The sequence below is a fragment of the Atractosteus spatula genome, chromosome 7 (assembly GCF_055471065.1).
Source record: "Atractosteus spatula isolate fAtrSpa1 chromosome 7, fAtrSpa1.hap1, whole genome shotgun sequence".
NCBI lineage: Eukaryota > Metazoa > Chordata > Actinopteri > Semionotiformes > Lepisosteidae > Atractosteus > Atractosteus spatula.
The window spans coordinates 52,043,886-52,058,884 of NC_142712.1; the positions used below are offsets into that span (position 1 = coordinate 52,043,886).

At 43.1% G+C, this 14,999-nt stretch overlaps 1 protein-coding gene and 1 pseudogene across 4 annotated transcripts in view; one reads left to right on the forward strand and one right to left on the reverse strand.

Moving 5' to 3' along the window:
- The first annotated feature begins 7,119 nt into the window (after window positions 1–7,119).
- Window positions 7,120–8,057, forward strand: LOC148831397 (protein Wnt-4-like; annotated as a pseudogene).
- Window positions 8,058–10,666: 2,609 nt separating this feature from the next.
- crtc3 (CREB regulated transcription coactivator 3) overlaps window positions 10,667–14,999 on the reverse strand; it is a 36,838-nt gene continuing 32,505 nt past the window's right edge. For all 4 annotated transcript variants that reach the window (XM_088921861.1, XM_088921860.1, XM_088921859.1 and 1 more), the window contains one exon: window positions 10,667–14,742. In XM_088921861.1, the coding sequence (XP_088777987.1) occupies window positions 14,537–14,742 (206 nt within the window). In that variant the 3' untranslated portion in view covers window positions 10,667–14,536. The remainder of the gene's footprint in view (window positions 14,743–14,999) is intronic.

Here is a 14,999-nt window from a genome sequence, read left to right on the forward strand (position 1 = left end):
GCTCCCAGCTATTGTTCTGCAATACAGATTTTTTTGTCCCTGAATACCTCAATTTTATTAGGTCTGGAATATGACACAACGTCTGTCTACAGCCCAAACTGTGTCAGCTATAAGCTATTACTACCTAATCAGCCTGACCCAGTCCAGGTGACCCCACATGACTTTGCAGCATCCATGATCTTCTTCTCAAATCTCTGAAATCAGCAGTGTGTAAGGGATGTGTGTACATCGAAAGCAGTCCCGAGCCTGTAAGGGACAGAGACCTCATCGCAGTATAGACTGGAGATTTGTTGGCAAAATCAATACAGAGCAGGAGACAGCATGGTCCTGGGTGTACTGTACTACCACAAAAACAAAGCTGGAATTCCTTTGCTGATGATGGGAAAGTGTAGAAAAATAACATTGCTAAAATTGTCAGGATTTGGGATCTGTACCCTACCCCCCCCAAAAAAAAAGAGAACAGGCATCTTTTGTAGTGTCATAGACATGTGTAGTGTGTGTGCTTTGCTACTTTCTTCTCACACCCATGCAAACAATACAGGAGGATGATCTTTTGTGATTTATAGGATGACAGAACTTTCTATTATTATAAAATCATAATGCCTACTGCTATTACTAATAATCTTGTTGGTGTTAGTTCAGTCCCTGTGAAGTCCCAATAATAAAGCTAAGCCTAAATTACTACATAGCACCAAGGCTGCTCACCTATGGCTTTCCGAGATATGTCCAAGACCTCCTAAGATGCAGGCTGCTATGCTGCCTCATGCAGGAATGCTTTGGACACGGTGGAATTTCAACTTTCACCTCCTGGCTGTCCCTGAGAGAAGGTTGTTGCTCTCTGTGTCGAGAGCCTGCTCGTCCGCTCCAGTCACACAGCCTCACCCGGTGACCTGCCCCGGCCTCCACACGCCGGCCCTCAACACCCCGTTAGCGTGAGAATGTGTCAGCGGGGTCAGGCCCTGCTGTCTGTGTGGGCACGGGTCCCAGTGGAGAGTTTCCCCTTTCTTCCCATTCAGCCCTGGGCTCCATTCCCTCTCCTCGCAGGAACCTTTCCCACCGCCACCATTGCTATTTCTCTTTTTTTTAACTTGCGAGTCCATATCCATAGTCATTAATACAAATTGGTAGATTAGGCTAGAATTCTCTTCTCCTTTGAATTTAAAGCAGCAAAACAGACATAGGTGCTGCAACAAAGGCAGTCTGCCTGTGGTTGAACCCTCCATGCTACTATCTGTAATCAGAGAAAAAAAAGCTCAAAGACATTCTGCCTTTAGTGAGTGAATTTTGTGTTCAATGAGTGTAGATGTGGGAAGCACTGTGGTTAGCATTAGTGCCTCACTGTGCGGGAGCCCTGGGTTCAATTCCTGGGGGGGCTATATGGGTGGAGTTTGCATGCTTTGTGTTGGCGTGTATTTCCTCCAGGTGCTCTGGGCTCCTCCCACAGACCAAAGACATGCTGGTAGGTTAATTTCTGTAAAATTGGCCTTGGTGAGAGTGTGTGCTTGTTTGTGTCTGTGTGTGCCTGTGATAGACTAGCGTCCTGTCCAGGATGTATCCTGCCTTGCACCCAGAGCTTCCAGGGATGAGCGCCGGACCATCATGACCCTGAGTTAGATAAGCGGTTATTGAAAGTGATGTGATGAATGTAGATGAATGTATGAGATTTAAAAAAGTATATAAAATGTCGCCAGGGAATTAACTACAGAAAACCCAACGACGTGGAGACATCTGTCATTTGATTTTCTTGTGTTTTTTCCCAAGCAATATATGGTTAAAATAATTTGGCTCCTCCTCTGTTACTCACTTGATGTATAGTTTCTTTTCAGAGGAGACAGAAAAAGAACAGTTAAAACAAAACAGCATGGCAAAGGGAAGTCCCTACTAATACAACATCTTCTACCGTGTGTGAGCGTGTTTGCTGTGAGAGAGATTAGTAAACTGGCTTGTATGATTCAGCTGGTGGTGATTCAGCAAGGCAATGGGCTGTGTGGCTCTGGCCTGTGCTGCAAAGTATGGCCAACACCCAACACAGTGGGGCACTTCAGACGACAACCCAGGACAGCTTTATTGCCTGCGAGAGACAAGGGCTGACAGCCCAGAGTGCTGTAACCTTATCAGCAGCACTTTAAACACAAAAGCTGGGGCTCCGCGCCAGGAGGATAAAAAATGGCCGACACAATGTATCCGTCATGTAGGAGGATATTTATGAGAAACCGTTAAGAGTCTCAGTACAAAGGGAAAACGGTATGACTGCAGTGGAATAACGAATACATCTGACCTGAATGCAGAGAAGAAACTCTGTGTCTCTGCCTTTTGCATGGATGCTAGTGAGCCTTATCTGTGAACAGAGTTCTGTTTTGTGAAATTCCAGTAAGGCTGTGGCTTGTGCGCCTGAATTTAAAAGGCTAAGTCTGACCCCAGGGGATACAGCCCTTGGTTTCTAGGACAGAGTGAATCCAACCAACCTACGTGACAAACTTCACAGCATACATGCAGAGAAGTGATCTTTATCAAGGCGGGAATATTCCAGTTACTTCACAGGCCTGTGACATTCAGAATTGAAATTGTGCGTCTTCAGCACTTTCTGGGTGAAACTCAACTGTATCATCTGTTTTTATTACCTTAGGCCGGGAGGAGCCTGTGTGTGTGTTGTGTTGTGTCAGGGTGTATTTCTCAGGGAAAGGCGTGTCTCTGTGTGTGATTTCCTGTAAGCATGTCAGTGCCTGTGTGAGAGTGTGTGTGTCTGAAAGGGATGAGTTACAGCTGACATCTCAACCTTGCAAGTCAATATAAGGGCAATTGAACTGAGAAGTATGAATTCTATGTTTAAAATAAGCTTATTAATTAAAAATTATGTTATAAGCTTATTAATTAAGTCTAGTAAGATAATAAAAATAGAAGAAGATCCATTTTTTGAAGCCACTTGGGAAGAAAAGTTTGTTGGCAGGCATTTTGGCCCCCAAATCAATTTAAGATGCCTGACCCTGAAACTGCCGTGAATAGGAAACAAATGTTAAAATCATAATATTATGCATATTACAAACTGTCAAAACAAAAGCTCCCAGGAAACATCATAATAATTTCCATTTGTTTTTCAATATCAGTCGCTTTCCTGCCAGTTACTATTCTAAAATTAGCTTGTGCAGAACAGGGTATTTGGGGGATAAGTATTCAAAATGGATTCTGCACTAGCATGAGATAAATGCATGGGACAGCACACGGTGAACACTCTTACAGGAAAAGGAACACTACGTTTTCTCTTGAGCGTTCGATAAGTCACTGTCAGTTTATCCACAGAGGACAGGGTCTTCTCTAAATGTGCTGTGTGCTCCGTTTCAAATGTCCCTTGATTTAATTCTCAGATTACTGGTTCTGGCTAAAAATACATCTGTTTTTAAACATAGTGCTGTGACTACATTTCATGGAATGCTTTTCTTTGTGTAGATGTGCTGTTCTTGTTGCTTTTCCATTTAGCCTTTTTTAACACAATTACTCCATACCAGTTCCTGGCAATTTAAAATGTCAGAGTGCTCCTCTATCCCACCACAAGTGTGCAGGCAGGCCAGGGCTCCCTCCCCTTGATGACTAAGGTGCAGCTGGAAAAGGTGAGCCTGCTGCAGGGGGGAAACAGAGATTATTTTGCAAATTAAATAGTATCCTGCTCTTGCCAAGCTGTCACTACACAAGCTCCTGGGAAAGTCGGAGCAGTCTGAGCAGTCTGAGAATGAGATAAAACCTCAGAGAGTATGTGTGACACCGGGAGATTTCAATTGAGCATCACACTTCACAACGGACCATATTTCAGGATCCTGAGGGCTGTGTTCCACAATTCTGCCACCCAGTCTAAAGCGTCATTGTCGTGTCTAGATGTGCTAGAAGTGTAACTAAAGCATTACTGAATGGGTGTACTGTGTGCTTGTTTTTTTGTGTGAAGATAAAAAAAGGGAAAGGATGCAAAAAGATTCTAACTTTGGGAGAAAAACGGCTGGCCTACTTCTGGGTCTTGTGTCCTGGAAATTTTGTCTTTTCAGGTCTTGTTTAAATCTACTTTAAATCTTTTATTGGTTATGGTGTATGCTATATTAGTGCTGGTGCACACTGTTACTTTGTACTAATTAGAATACTAGGAATTAACCTGAGAAAATTCAAGTAAATAGCTGCGTCAGCATGCATAGGCTGTAAAGGAACAGATACAGATTTATTCCATGCTGAAAGGAAAAGAAAAGAGACACAACGTGTTGGCTGTGGAGCCTTCTTCAGGCGTGTCAGATGAAGAATTAATTATAATTACAGATTACTATTACTAGATTATTATTATAAGTAATTAAAATGTTCTTCACACACACACACCTGAAGAAGGCTCCACTGCCGAACCATCATGTCTTTTCCTCATTAACCTGAGAATGCACTTAACTCTCCTGTGGTGGAACGGCAACATCTCTCTCTTCCAGCTGCAAAACATCTGGCAGGATGAGTGGCTCAAAGCAGCACTTGTGCAATCCTGCCTGCCTGCCTTCAATGACTAGTATGAAGATAGCGAAGCAGGAAACCAACAGCAATCTGGACACTGAAAGCAAACAGCAAAATGCACTGCCTTGAGACAGTGAGGCACCACACTGCACCAGCCCCAGAGTTTAACTCTCCTTCACTGGACACACTTGGAACCAGAGTAGCTCTGCGGTTTTCGCTTTGCTGTACATTTGTCTTCTTCCCAAACAGACCTGAGACCAGTAAATGGATTGTGCAGAGTACAGAACGAAGTCTTGTTTGAAATGATGAACTAACCTGTTTTCACCATCGCAGTGTTGTACAGTACAATTGAAGTTCTTATTGACAGGAGGGAACATCAAAACTGCAGTCAGTTTGCCCTGTGGAAAGAGACGCCAAAAAAAACAAATATGAAAGTTTGGCCTAGAAGGAGGAATGATGTTAGGAGGACAAAAAAAAAATGGTTAAAAATAAATAAAACTTTAAAAACAAATGTCTGTGAAAAATGCCCCACATGGTCTATATGATATAGTCCTTAGAATATAGCAAAACACTTTCCTTATGGTTTCAACTGGTAGTTGTTCCTCTACAACAGTGGGACGCTGACAGATCTACAGAGCTGAAAATAGCAGGCAGTTTGGCTCGTTTTACTGAAGTGGATCCCAGTGCAGTCGCTGTACTATTTCTGTTCCGGCAGTTCAGGAAGGGAGTAAGGGCCGATTAATTGCCTGTAACTCAAGTCCCTTTGCGCGCCAGTGGGAGACAAACAGAGATACGGGGTGGAAAATCTTTTTTGTTTGTTTATTTGATGTCATACTTTGGATTTTTCCAGGAAGGTTTGCCAGGGCAGTTGTGTTATAGGGGGGCTAATTCAGGAGACGAGAGGCAGAGATAAAAGAGGATTAAAGGGGATTGGCACAGCGTGACTGGGAAGGATGAGGTCTGTTCTGACAGAGCAGCTACACACATTCCCTGCACCACTAAGGCTGCACTCCTAAAACTGAGGAGAGCCCCCCCTTTCCTCCTCCTCCTGCATGCAGATTCATCTGTCACTGGCCCCTCTGCTCTCCGACAGCAGTTCACTGTCTATGGCAGCTCCATTAAATACACACTGGCTTATTCTGTGCTGTATTTCTCCACCAACTGTTGCCATAAACAGGTTTCACACCTGTTTTTTGCTGTAATTTACTTTCTGGGTCAGTATCAATATCATTTTTGACAGAAACTGTTCTTCAGTTTTGCAGAGAAGGAAGCAGATTGTGTATGGGTTGTTTCACTCCTTCTGAAATACAAAGTAGATAATAGTGGTCTTACATAAATGACAGGAGGATGGTCCCGTGTTTATAGTATGATAGGAACAGAGTTAGACCTCTTTGATTAATTTCCCTGCATCAAAAGAACCCACAGGTCTTCTTGGAGGTCAATCTCACTCGTTTTGATCTCATTCCGGCCCGTTCTGCTGGCTGTGTGGGGCAGAGAACTCCTCCGGCATTCCTGCTCACATATACACAAAGCCAGTCTGCAGACTAACAAACAGTGCAGGCTGGGCAATCAATCTGCTCACACCCCAGCACCTCTAGCTTTCTGTGACAACCACACCGCGGCAGTCCCGGTCTTCACAGCACCAGGGGCTGGGAGGGAGAGATATGGAACAGTGTGTTCAAAACACGCACTAGTCAACACAGAAGAGCACAACGCCAAGGTGTTAATCAGCTGGGCATAGCTGGAATTCCTCAGCTGTCAAGGCTCATGTTAGCTGCAAAAAAAAGACAAAAAAAACAAGTCTTTGTGCTTTGCCATGCTGTTCTCTAAGGGCTCCATGATGCAGGAACTTTTAAATCATCAATTTGTGTGGATTCATCTCAATACATGTGCAGATCTCGGTGTTCAATTAAAAATCACCTTCACACGAGCTTCAGATGAAGGAAATGGTACTTGTGCTGCATGTTCCAGGAATAAACAAGTAAGGATTGTCTGCCACAGGACTCTTGAGACCTTGGCTTCTGATGTCATATTTAGGTATACCTTTCTGCTGGCTTCAAGTAAGAAAACTGTGCCCACCATTCTTGCAACAGCAAGAAATTGGGAAGTGCGGGGGAAGACAGAAAGCCTGGGAACCTCATGGGAATTTTGTAAGTTAAAGAGATAAGGGTTTGCAAAAGCAAAGTAAATGGTCAGTAGATTGTATGGAGCCCATGACTGTTGTATGTTTGAGGAATGTAAACAGCCAGATAGGAGGCAGTAGGAGAGGGAGAGACTCACAGACAGACAGGAGACAGATGGCGATAAAGACAGAAAGACGGCAGAGGAATGAGAGGGAGATGATGGTTAAGTGGGACTCTTCTGAGCACTAATTAAATTAGCCTGCCACTGAACCCCTGCTGAATGCCGGCCAGGGGTTTGATGTGAGTTAACAAGCGCACAGAAGCTGTGAGCAGTGACTGGAACGGACAGGTTTGTTTTCCGAGAATAAGGAGCGAGAGAGAGCAAGCAGGGGAAGGCAAGAAGGGTTAAATAATCTGCAATTATCTTTTTATTTCACTCCCACCCAATTTGAAATCTCCAGTTGTAAAGACTTGGCTTTCCAGCAGGAATTCCTGTGCTCCACTGGGAGAGTGAGGACACGTTAACATGCACCTGTCAGAACCACACTGCAGGTACGTCACCGGGAAAAGGATTCAGCCTCGATTGAAAGAGTGGCACATCTTTCACTGACTTCATCACAAGCCTACTGGCATCAGGAAAGTTGCAGGAGTCACTGATTTTGCTCCAAACGAAGAAATCACCCACCTTCCCAGTGGCACTCTGCCGATTTCTCATCTTCATTTGCAGCCACAGTCGGCTGGTGACATGACCTGGGTTCGCTCCAATGACTATTAAGTTTTTCTTTTTTTTCCCCCCCAAACGTGTCTCTGTGAGCAGAGAGGAGCTGGAGAAGCTCAGCTGTGACTTCACTGTCCATGCCTTCAGCCCGAAGGGTTTTCAGAGGTCAGGCTGCTCTGCCAATATTGTCTATGGAGTGGCTTTTTCCTAATTGTTGAGGTCCAGGAAAGAAGTAAAGGATCACCATCTAGCCAGGCATCGGTGAATCTCCACAGAAATGGGAGATTGCTGGGAGAAAGGCCATCCTCAATAACGTGGGTGTCACGGCGTGGCGGGGCCATGTGAGATGAAGACCTGCTGGAAGGCCATGCCCCCCTTCCGCAAGGTGGGGAATGTGCTGAAGGAGAAGTTTGATGGGGACACCGAGGTGGAACAGCCCAAGATCAGTACCACCAAGCCTAGGAGCTGGTGCCCAAGATCTCGCAGCTCAAGCCCCACGTTGGCGAGGGCCTGGCCTACCTGGAGTCCAGCTCTGAGACCTGAAGAACAGGGTGCCGGGAACCGTCCAGTGGCGCTGCAACAAGACCTCCAGGGCCATCGCCGGGTGCGAGCTGATGTGCTGTGGCTGGGGCTTCCACACAGAGGACGTGGAGGTGGAGGACAGGCGTAGCTGCGAGTTCCACTGGTGCTGCTATGTCAAGTGTGAACAGTGTTGGAAACAGGTGGAGATGCATGCTTGCCGGTGACTGGGGTTTCAGCAGGCCGTGAGCCAGACTGGGCAGGAGAAGACAAGTCGCAGAAAAAATATATGTCCATGAGGAAAAATACATCTTTCCTATTTTAAAAGTTCCATAAAAAAACACGTCTCTTCGGAAAATTTCCAAGAGGACGATGGGAGAAAGGAAGCAGGACAAATAAGAATATGGAGGTGAAGGTCTGCACATTGATCAAGAGCAAAAGCTTCAGAGAGAGTGCATTGGGAATCATCTCAGACAGCCATAGAGCAGGCAGGTAGAGTCTGTCTCACTTCTATAGAGCATGACAGGAGTCAATTAGTCCCTTTGTGGGTACGTCATTGAGCTGAACTCAACTTTCCTGATCAACTTAAGTAAACACCAATCTAGGCGAGTTAAAACCACCATCATCACAAAACTAGAGTTGTACACTATTGGTACCTCTACAAATAAAGCTCCTGTCCAGCTTTCCTGCTGCAATCAAAATGCATTGTTCACATTTCCTCACCTTAAGGCTGCCTGACGTGTTTGTGCTTCTCCCTATTCTTTAAGTCTGTAAAATGTAACTTTCTCATGTTACAGTAGATGTTGCTGCCTTCATAATTTGTAGGCAAACACATCTATGATTCTTTGTTGAGCTCCCAAGCCACACCAGCCCTCCCCCATCTTCCCTCTTTGCAAGTGCAGCTATCCTGAACGAAAAGCAGTGAGTCCTGAAATGTAATTATCCCGAACTCATAAAACCCATAAAAAAAATGCTGCCATGTGCAGGGATTACCGGAGAAGCTTGACTGGAGACTTTAATTTGAGATTTATGCAAGCGCTGAACTGTCAAAGACTAAAATTCTAATGGTCATAAAGGCCAGGATCTTGGGCTACCCAAAGAAGCATATTGACTGTCTGCCTAATTTTCTGCCCTCGGGCAGCAGATCGCTCTGCTAGCCCCACAGGAAGAGATGAGGAGCTTCAGTTTTTATCGCAGGAACATGATCACAGCACTGCATTCCATCTCTGTACATGGCACCTGATAGTCACGTGCCCTGAGAAACATATGGCCCTACAATATTCACAGCGAAAATTAAAAGATGATTTCTTCATGTTTAGTTGTTGCTCAATAGAAATTGGTACCAAATATTAGTTTGTTATGCTAGAAAGAAAATGTTGAATTTCAGTGAAAAACTGACACTGACACGAGGTGACAAGAAAGTTGAGGGCTATTGAACTTAGTCTTGGGTGGACTGTCAGATGACGACAAATTAAATCACAGGCCTTAGGACTGTATTCCTCCTTCAAATAAAACTTAATGAAAGTAATAGCTGCAGACTTAAAAATTGTAAAAGTAGCAAAGACAGTCTGACTCCTAACGATTGCTATTCGTGAGAAGACCAGCCGTGCTGAAATTATAGAGTGACGGGTGTTACCACATCCCATCTTTCAACATCCGTGAGTAAAAACAAGGTGCTTCTGACATTCCTCAACTTTGAAAGCACTGAAAAGTCTATTTACCTTTAACTGCTGGACTTATAGTCTATAAAGGCATGAGGCATGTATAAAGAACACAGACCCCTGTTTTCAGCTCTGAATATTGAATACCTCTTCCAAGTAATGCAGTCACACTAAAAAAAATCTGAAAGGATGGCTTGTCAATGGCCACAAATAGTTTTAAATGTTTTGATATTGGAACTGAAAACCCTCCTCATTCTGTGGAAAGTCATGCTACACCTACTAAATTGCCGATATGTTCTCCAGCTTCTTAGCTATTAGTAACCAGTTCACCAACCAAGACTCATGGTCACTTAGAGAATTATTATAGCAGCACTCCTAATGGTTCACTCTACCAATGCAACCTGGATGTTTGATTTGGAGTGTAGGGAGAAAACAGGCACATCTGACAGGACGGAGTAATGAGCTGTGGATACCAAGCTCCTCATAGGGACAAGAGATCAAAACCTGGAAGACATAATTTACTGCTGTCAAAAAACCAACCCTGCTTGTCTTTTCTAAGTTGGGAATAACTTTTTGGTGAAACCTGAATCCCAACAATGATCTATTGCTCACCCTAGACTCCTAAAGCAATATGATTATTTTCCAGTTTCAACTGCTTCCTCTCAATATAACTGTATACTTACCACTGCTGGTCTTATACAAAGGCATGAAACTTATACTCCAGTAAAGAATTTGGTATGGCCAACTTTCAGACACACTATTCTACCTCATCTTTTAGCCTACTGTGAAAGAACACTGCCATCTACTGGAATGGATAAGCACTGCACAAAATAGCGTCATAGTCATTTCAGCCATGAACCACGAAAAACCTCCTCAAATAAAATTTCAGATTACAAGCAGAAAACACTAGGTTGCAGAAACTAACATATTCAGGAAATAAATTTTAAAGGTTGAAAATGATAAATTGCTAAGAAAGTGATAAATTATTTATTCCAACTAAGTTCAGAAAAGCAATTGATCAGTTAATTCTACTCTAAATTCTAGACAAGAATGATACTATTCTGTAATCTTTTCTAAAATAGTATCATTAAAAAATCAAAATTTACATATATAACAGGAAACCACATTACAATGCAGAAATACAGGAACATACCGTACAGACACCAAGGTCATACTGGGTGTATTAAAATTTTTAATATCCGAAAGAGATTTTAAATGACATATTACAAAAAAGTAACACTAGTGGACAAGAAACATTTGTATTTAAATAATAGAACTGTACACTGTTTTAAAAGATAACTCAAAAAAATAAAAATAAAACATTGTAAGACACCAAACAAAACAAAGCAAAAAAAGGTTTCTCAATTACTTCTACAATAAAATTAATAACATTAACAGTTCTAATATTAATAATAAAAGTCTGGTATAACAAAAAAGAGCTGAAAAGATAAGGAGAAGATGGAGCCCAGCTAAGCAATGGAGCAAAACATCACAGTATGAGCAGGAGGGGGTCAGAGGTCAGCAGAGTAAGGCAATAGAAGAGTCGCTCTGTCCCAGAGGGGCGTGAGAGGACAGACCACTCCACGCCCCCTGCATCACGACTATACCAAGCGTTTTAAAAAGTGCAAGCAGGAAAGGGTGCCAGCGGCATCTGCAAAGTCCTTTCAATTTAAAACAATGAAATTTAAATTGATCTCTTGTAAGAAAATGCCATCAGCGAATTAAACATTATTTTTGCATTAAATTTTGGTCTTTTCCTTGCTTCCTGAAATAGGAAGTTTTTAAGAGCTCCTCAAAGTCTTTCCTGCACCAAGTACGGGTTTCTTTCGTTGTGCTGACCATGGGTAAAAGGGGTGTTTCGGTCACAGAGTGGGGAGAATGAGCTCAACAGCGGAGAGGCGTGTATATCCTCATGCTCAGGAAAGCACCATCTCCATCCTCTTCTCACAACTGCAAAAACATCCCCCGTCGGCAGAAATGGATAAAGGGAGGTAATAGAAAATGCTGCTGTATATGTACAAAAAAGAAGCTTGTTCAGATACACTCGGAAGGAGGGCCTAAGGGAACTTTACTGCAAAGTAAACCCAAATCTCTTTTTGCTTTTACAGGCAGTGCTCAAATGGTCATTTCACAACTGGTCTGTTTGTTCCACCTTTTCCTCCTTCCCCTGCCTTTCAGTGGCACCCGTACAATAGGCCACACTGCCAGTCCGCACCGCAAAACAGTAAGTCAAGCCGAGGGAGAGAGCCCCTGGAAGAGCCAATGTTATATTGTGCTCCGAGTTTGTTCTAAGTTCAGTTGTTTTAAGTGTTCTGACGAAGCTTTAGAATATGAATTCCAGACATATAAAAGGAACTTCAGTGACTGGACACCAGGAGGCGTTCTGACCAAGAGAATCACAAATCATTCAGCAAATCTTACTGTATTTACAGCTCACAGCGTGTGTTTGGGTTTGCAGTATCACGAACTCAGCACTGTGTAAACAAAGAAAAACACAAGCAAGATGTTTGCTTACTTATGAGTTGCTACTCAATTTATTGGGGCTTAAGGCACCAGGTAGTTTTTTCTGCTTTACCCTAAATTTCAAATTTTTAGGGGCCATATTTCCTTATTTCTGGGATTTCCATAAAAATAAAATGTAGGTAAGCCAATTTCACACTTTCCGAATATTGAGTATTTGATTATTCTAGAGTAGATATATATATATAACCATACTCTGCTGTTACAGAATTATTTTTTAAAAACATCTTTAACCTGTTCTTCTATTCTTTGAGCTTGATTTTTTTTGTCCTGCTGCTCAAGCCTACATCCAACAAATGCACCATTTCTCTTTAAACTTATAATAAACAAATTCACTTTTTTTCTTCTTTTAATTTAGTGATCAAATTCTCCTTGAAAAAAAGTCTCAGAAAAAACTTTCCGCAAACAGGCAGTGGGCGATAAGCACAGTGCTAAATGTCCCTTCTTATCTGTAGTTGTGTAAAAGTTAAGGACATTTGTATGATAACCTATCCATAGCAGGAACATTTCTCTTTTAAACCCTCAGTTACATTCTTTTCAGTACTGTATTGTCACTCAAGGGAGCCACATTCACACTGCATGGGCCTGTAGCCTTAATTTAGCTGTCTGTGCTTTTTATTTGGATTTGCTGACAAATTAACGTACACAACTGAAACTTTCTACTATCTGCAAAAACATGGAAGTCTGAGGGGATTTCTCCTATGACGTATACAAATACTGTTTTATTTCTGTAAATCAAGCACCAAAGGCAGAAGTTAGGAATACCCAGCAGAAGGCATGTAAAGTTTTTTAGACTTATCACTGACTGGAGACCCTCTTGACCTACAGAGAAGGCCTGATGGCAATGGGATCAATGCTGTACAGTATATAGTAGCTGAATTTCATCACCTCCCTTCACCCGTGTTCTGCAGCAGTAGCTGTAAGAATATGCTGCAGTGGTCTTAGTGCATTTCACTCCAGTCTTGTTCACATAACTGCGGTAGGGGAAGGAAAACAAAGAGGAACTCTCAAAATTTTTATATGACCAGGCAGTCTACACTTTGTTACTCACAGTGATTTGAAGCTTAGAACAAAATGAGATTCGAGACTCGCACGAGCTGCATTTACATTAATTTAGTATACACATCTCGAGAGAAGAACATAGATCTACTAGAGTAGCAAATAGTACAGGTCCTCTTTCATCTTCTTTCATTGCTACAGCCTATTTCCAGATCCACTTACCCCTGTAAACCAAAATCAGAGAACAGCTCTCCAAAATCAGTTGAGCACTCTTGAGAAGGATCTAGTGGTGTCTGCGCTGACGGTACTTCACTTCATACTGTAGATATGAACTTCTTTCACAAGAATTAAAAAAAAATAAGAAACCGAGATTTTTCAAACGTTGGTGAATTCCAACACACAGTATTGCTTGTGTTGTTTTTTTAACTTTTTTTAAAACTTTTTTCCTTGTAAACAGTCTGCCCTTTTTTGTCTTAGCTTTAAAAATACATTCTAAACTGGCTGCAAAAATATCTGCAGCAAACAACCTGTTACAAAAAAATATGAAAGAACATATTACAAGTAAAAATTCTGTATAAAAAAAGATAACTCCCTCTTTTGATAAAATTCTTTTTGCAGGGACTGGCGCGAAGGGGAACAATTTGGCTAGAGACTAGTGTCTGGCTTCTACAGCATGTAGAGACCTAGAAGTACTGCCACTGCCTTTATGGCTTATTACACAGCTCTGGGACGCCAGGGAGGGCTGTGCAATTGGTCAATTTTGCTGGTGTTGGCATGATTTGGGATTCACGATATCGCTGCTGGTGTTTTCAGAACATGGCTTGTGTTATCTCGACGCGAGCGGACAGTTAAAACCGGAGGAACCTCATCTGCAATGTCAATGTGCATCTATTGGGCCATCCCATCCTTTTCAGTTCTTTCTGCTCACTACCCATTTTGCTAAATAAGAGCCTGGCAGGACAGAAAGCCATGCAATGCCTTGCCAAGGGGATGTGCCATGGGCTTTATGTCCCTCTCTAGCTTTTGCACACAGACTCCCGCTTGTACTTTGACGTGGTGCCAGACACTCAGGGTTACACGCATATGACTTTTATTTCTGCCAATTTTAAAAAATAAAAGGGGCTGCAAGAGGAGTAAGCCATGGACAAGTGCATCGTCAGCAGGCAAGGTGTTGATGGGCGGATGGGCAAGGTGAGTACGACTGGTACAGCTCCCAGCGAACAGCTTTCTGTTGTGCGACAGCTTAAAATGGGGCGATGCCCATTCCTTATTCCAATCTGTGTAGGTGTGCTTGAATGTGCATGTTCAGGAGGGGTGTTCACTTTAACAAAGCTATTCTTCTTCTGATTGAGCTGTAAACATGTATATGTCCATATGTTTGTCTTTTTGCCCATTACAGAAGGACCTCCCCTTCTTACTCTTCAGTGGATGACGGGGCATCTACAGCCAAGGGCCCTTGGTGTGTGAGCATGAGGCAGTGTGAATCTGCAGTGTGCAGGGGGAGCACAGCGCCCTCTCCTCCTCTCCTACAGTCTGTCGCTGCGGAAGGTGTCCTCCACAGAGGGGTCAGGCAGGACCATATCAGGGTCACTCAGCATACTGAGGCCGTCCAGGCTGAGCGGCTCGATGCGCAGCTCTTCACCGAGAGGGAACCCCCCCTCCGAGTCGAAGCACTCGGGGACCGCCGATAGCGCACTGCTGATGTCCTTGGACAGGCTCGGGTTCGATTCGTCTGCGGAGACAGTGAGAGGAAACCTCACAGCATATTCAGGAGTGCACCTCCTCCACAAGCCTGGTAGAGGTGATCTATAGACAGTGTAGTGTCATTTATCTTCTCAAATGCTTTGATTTTCAAATAAATTAACACAGGGTCACAGCCAGGCCAAACTAATCCATCACAGAAGGGTCAGCTACAACATATAACGACCAACTGAAGCAAGAGATCTGCTGAGAATTTTTATTTATTGCTATGTTGAAAGACATGAACTC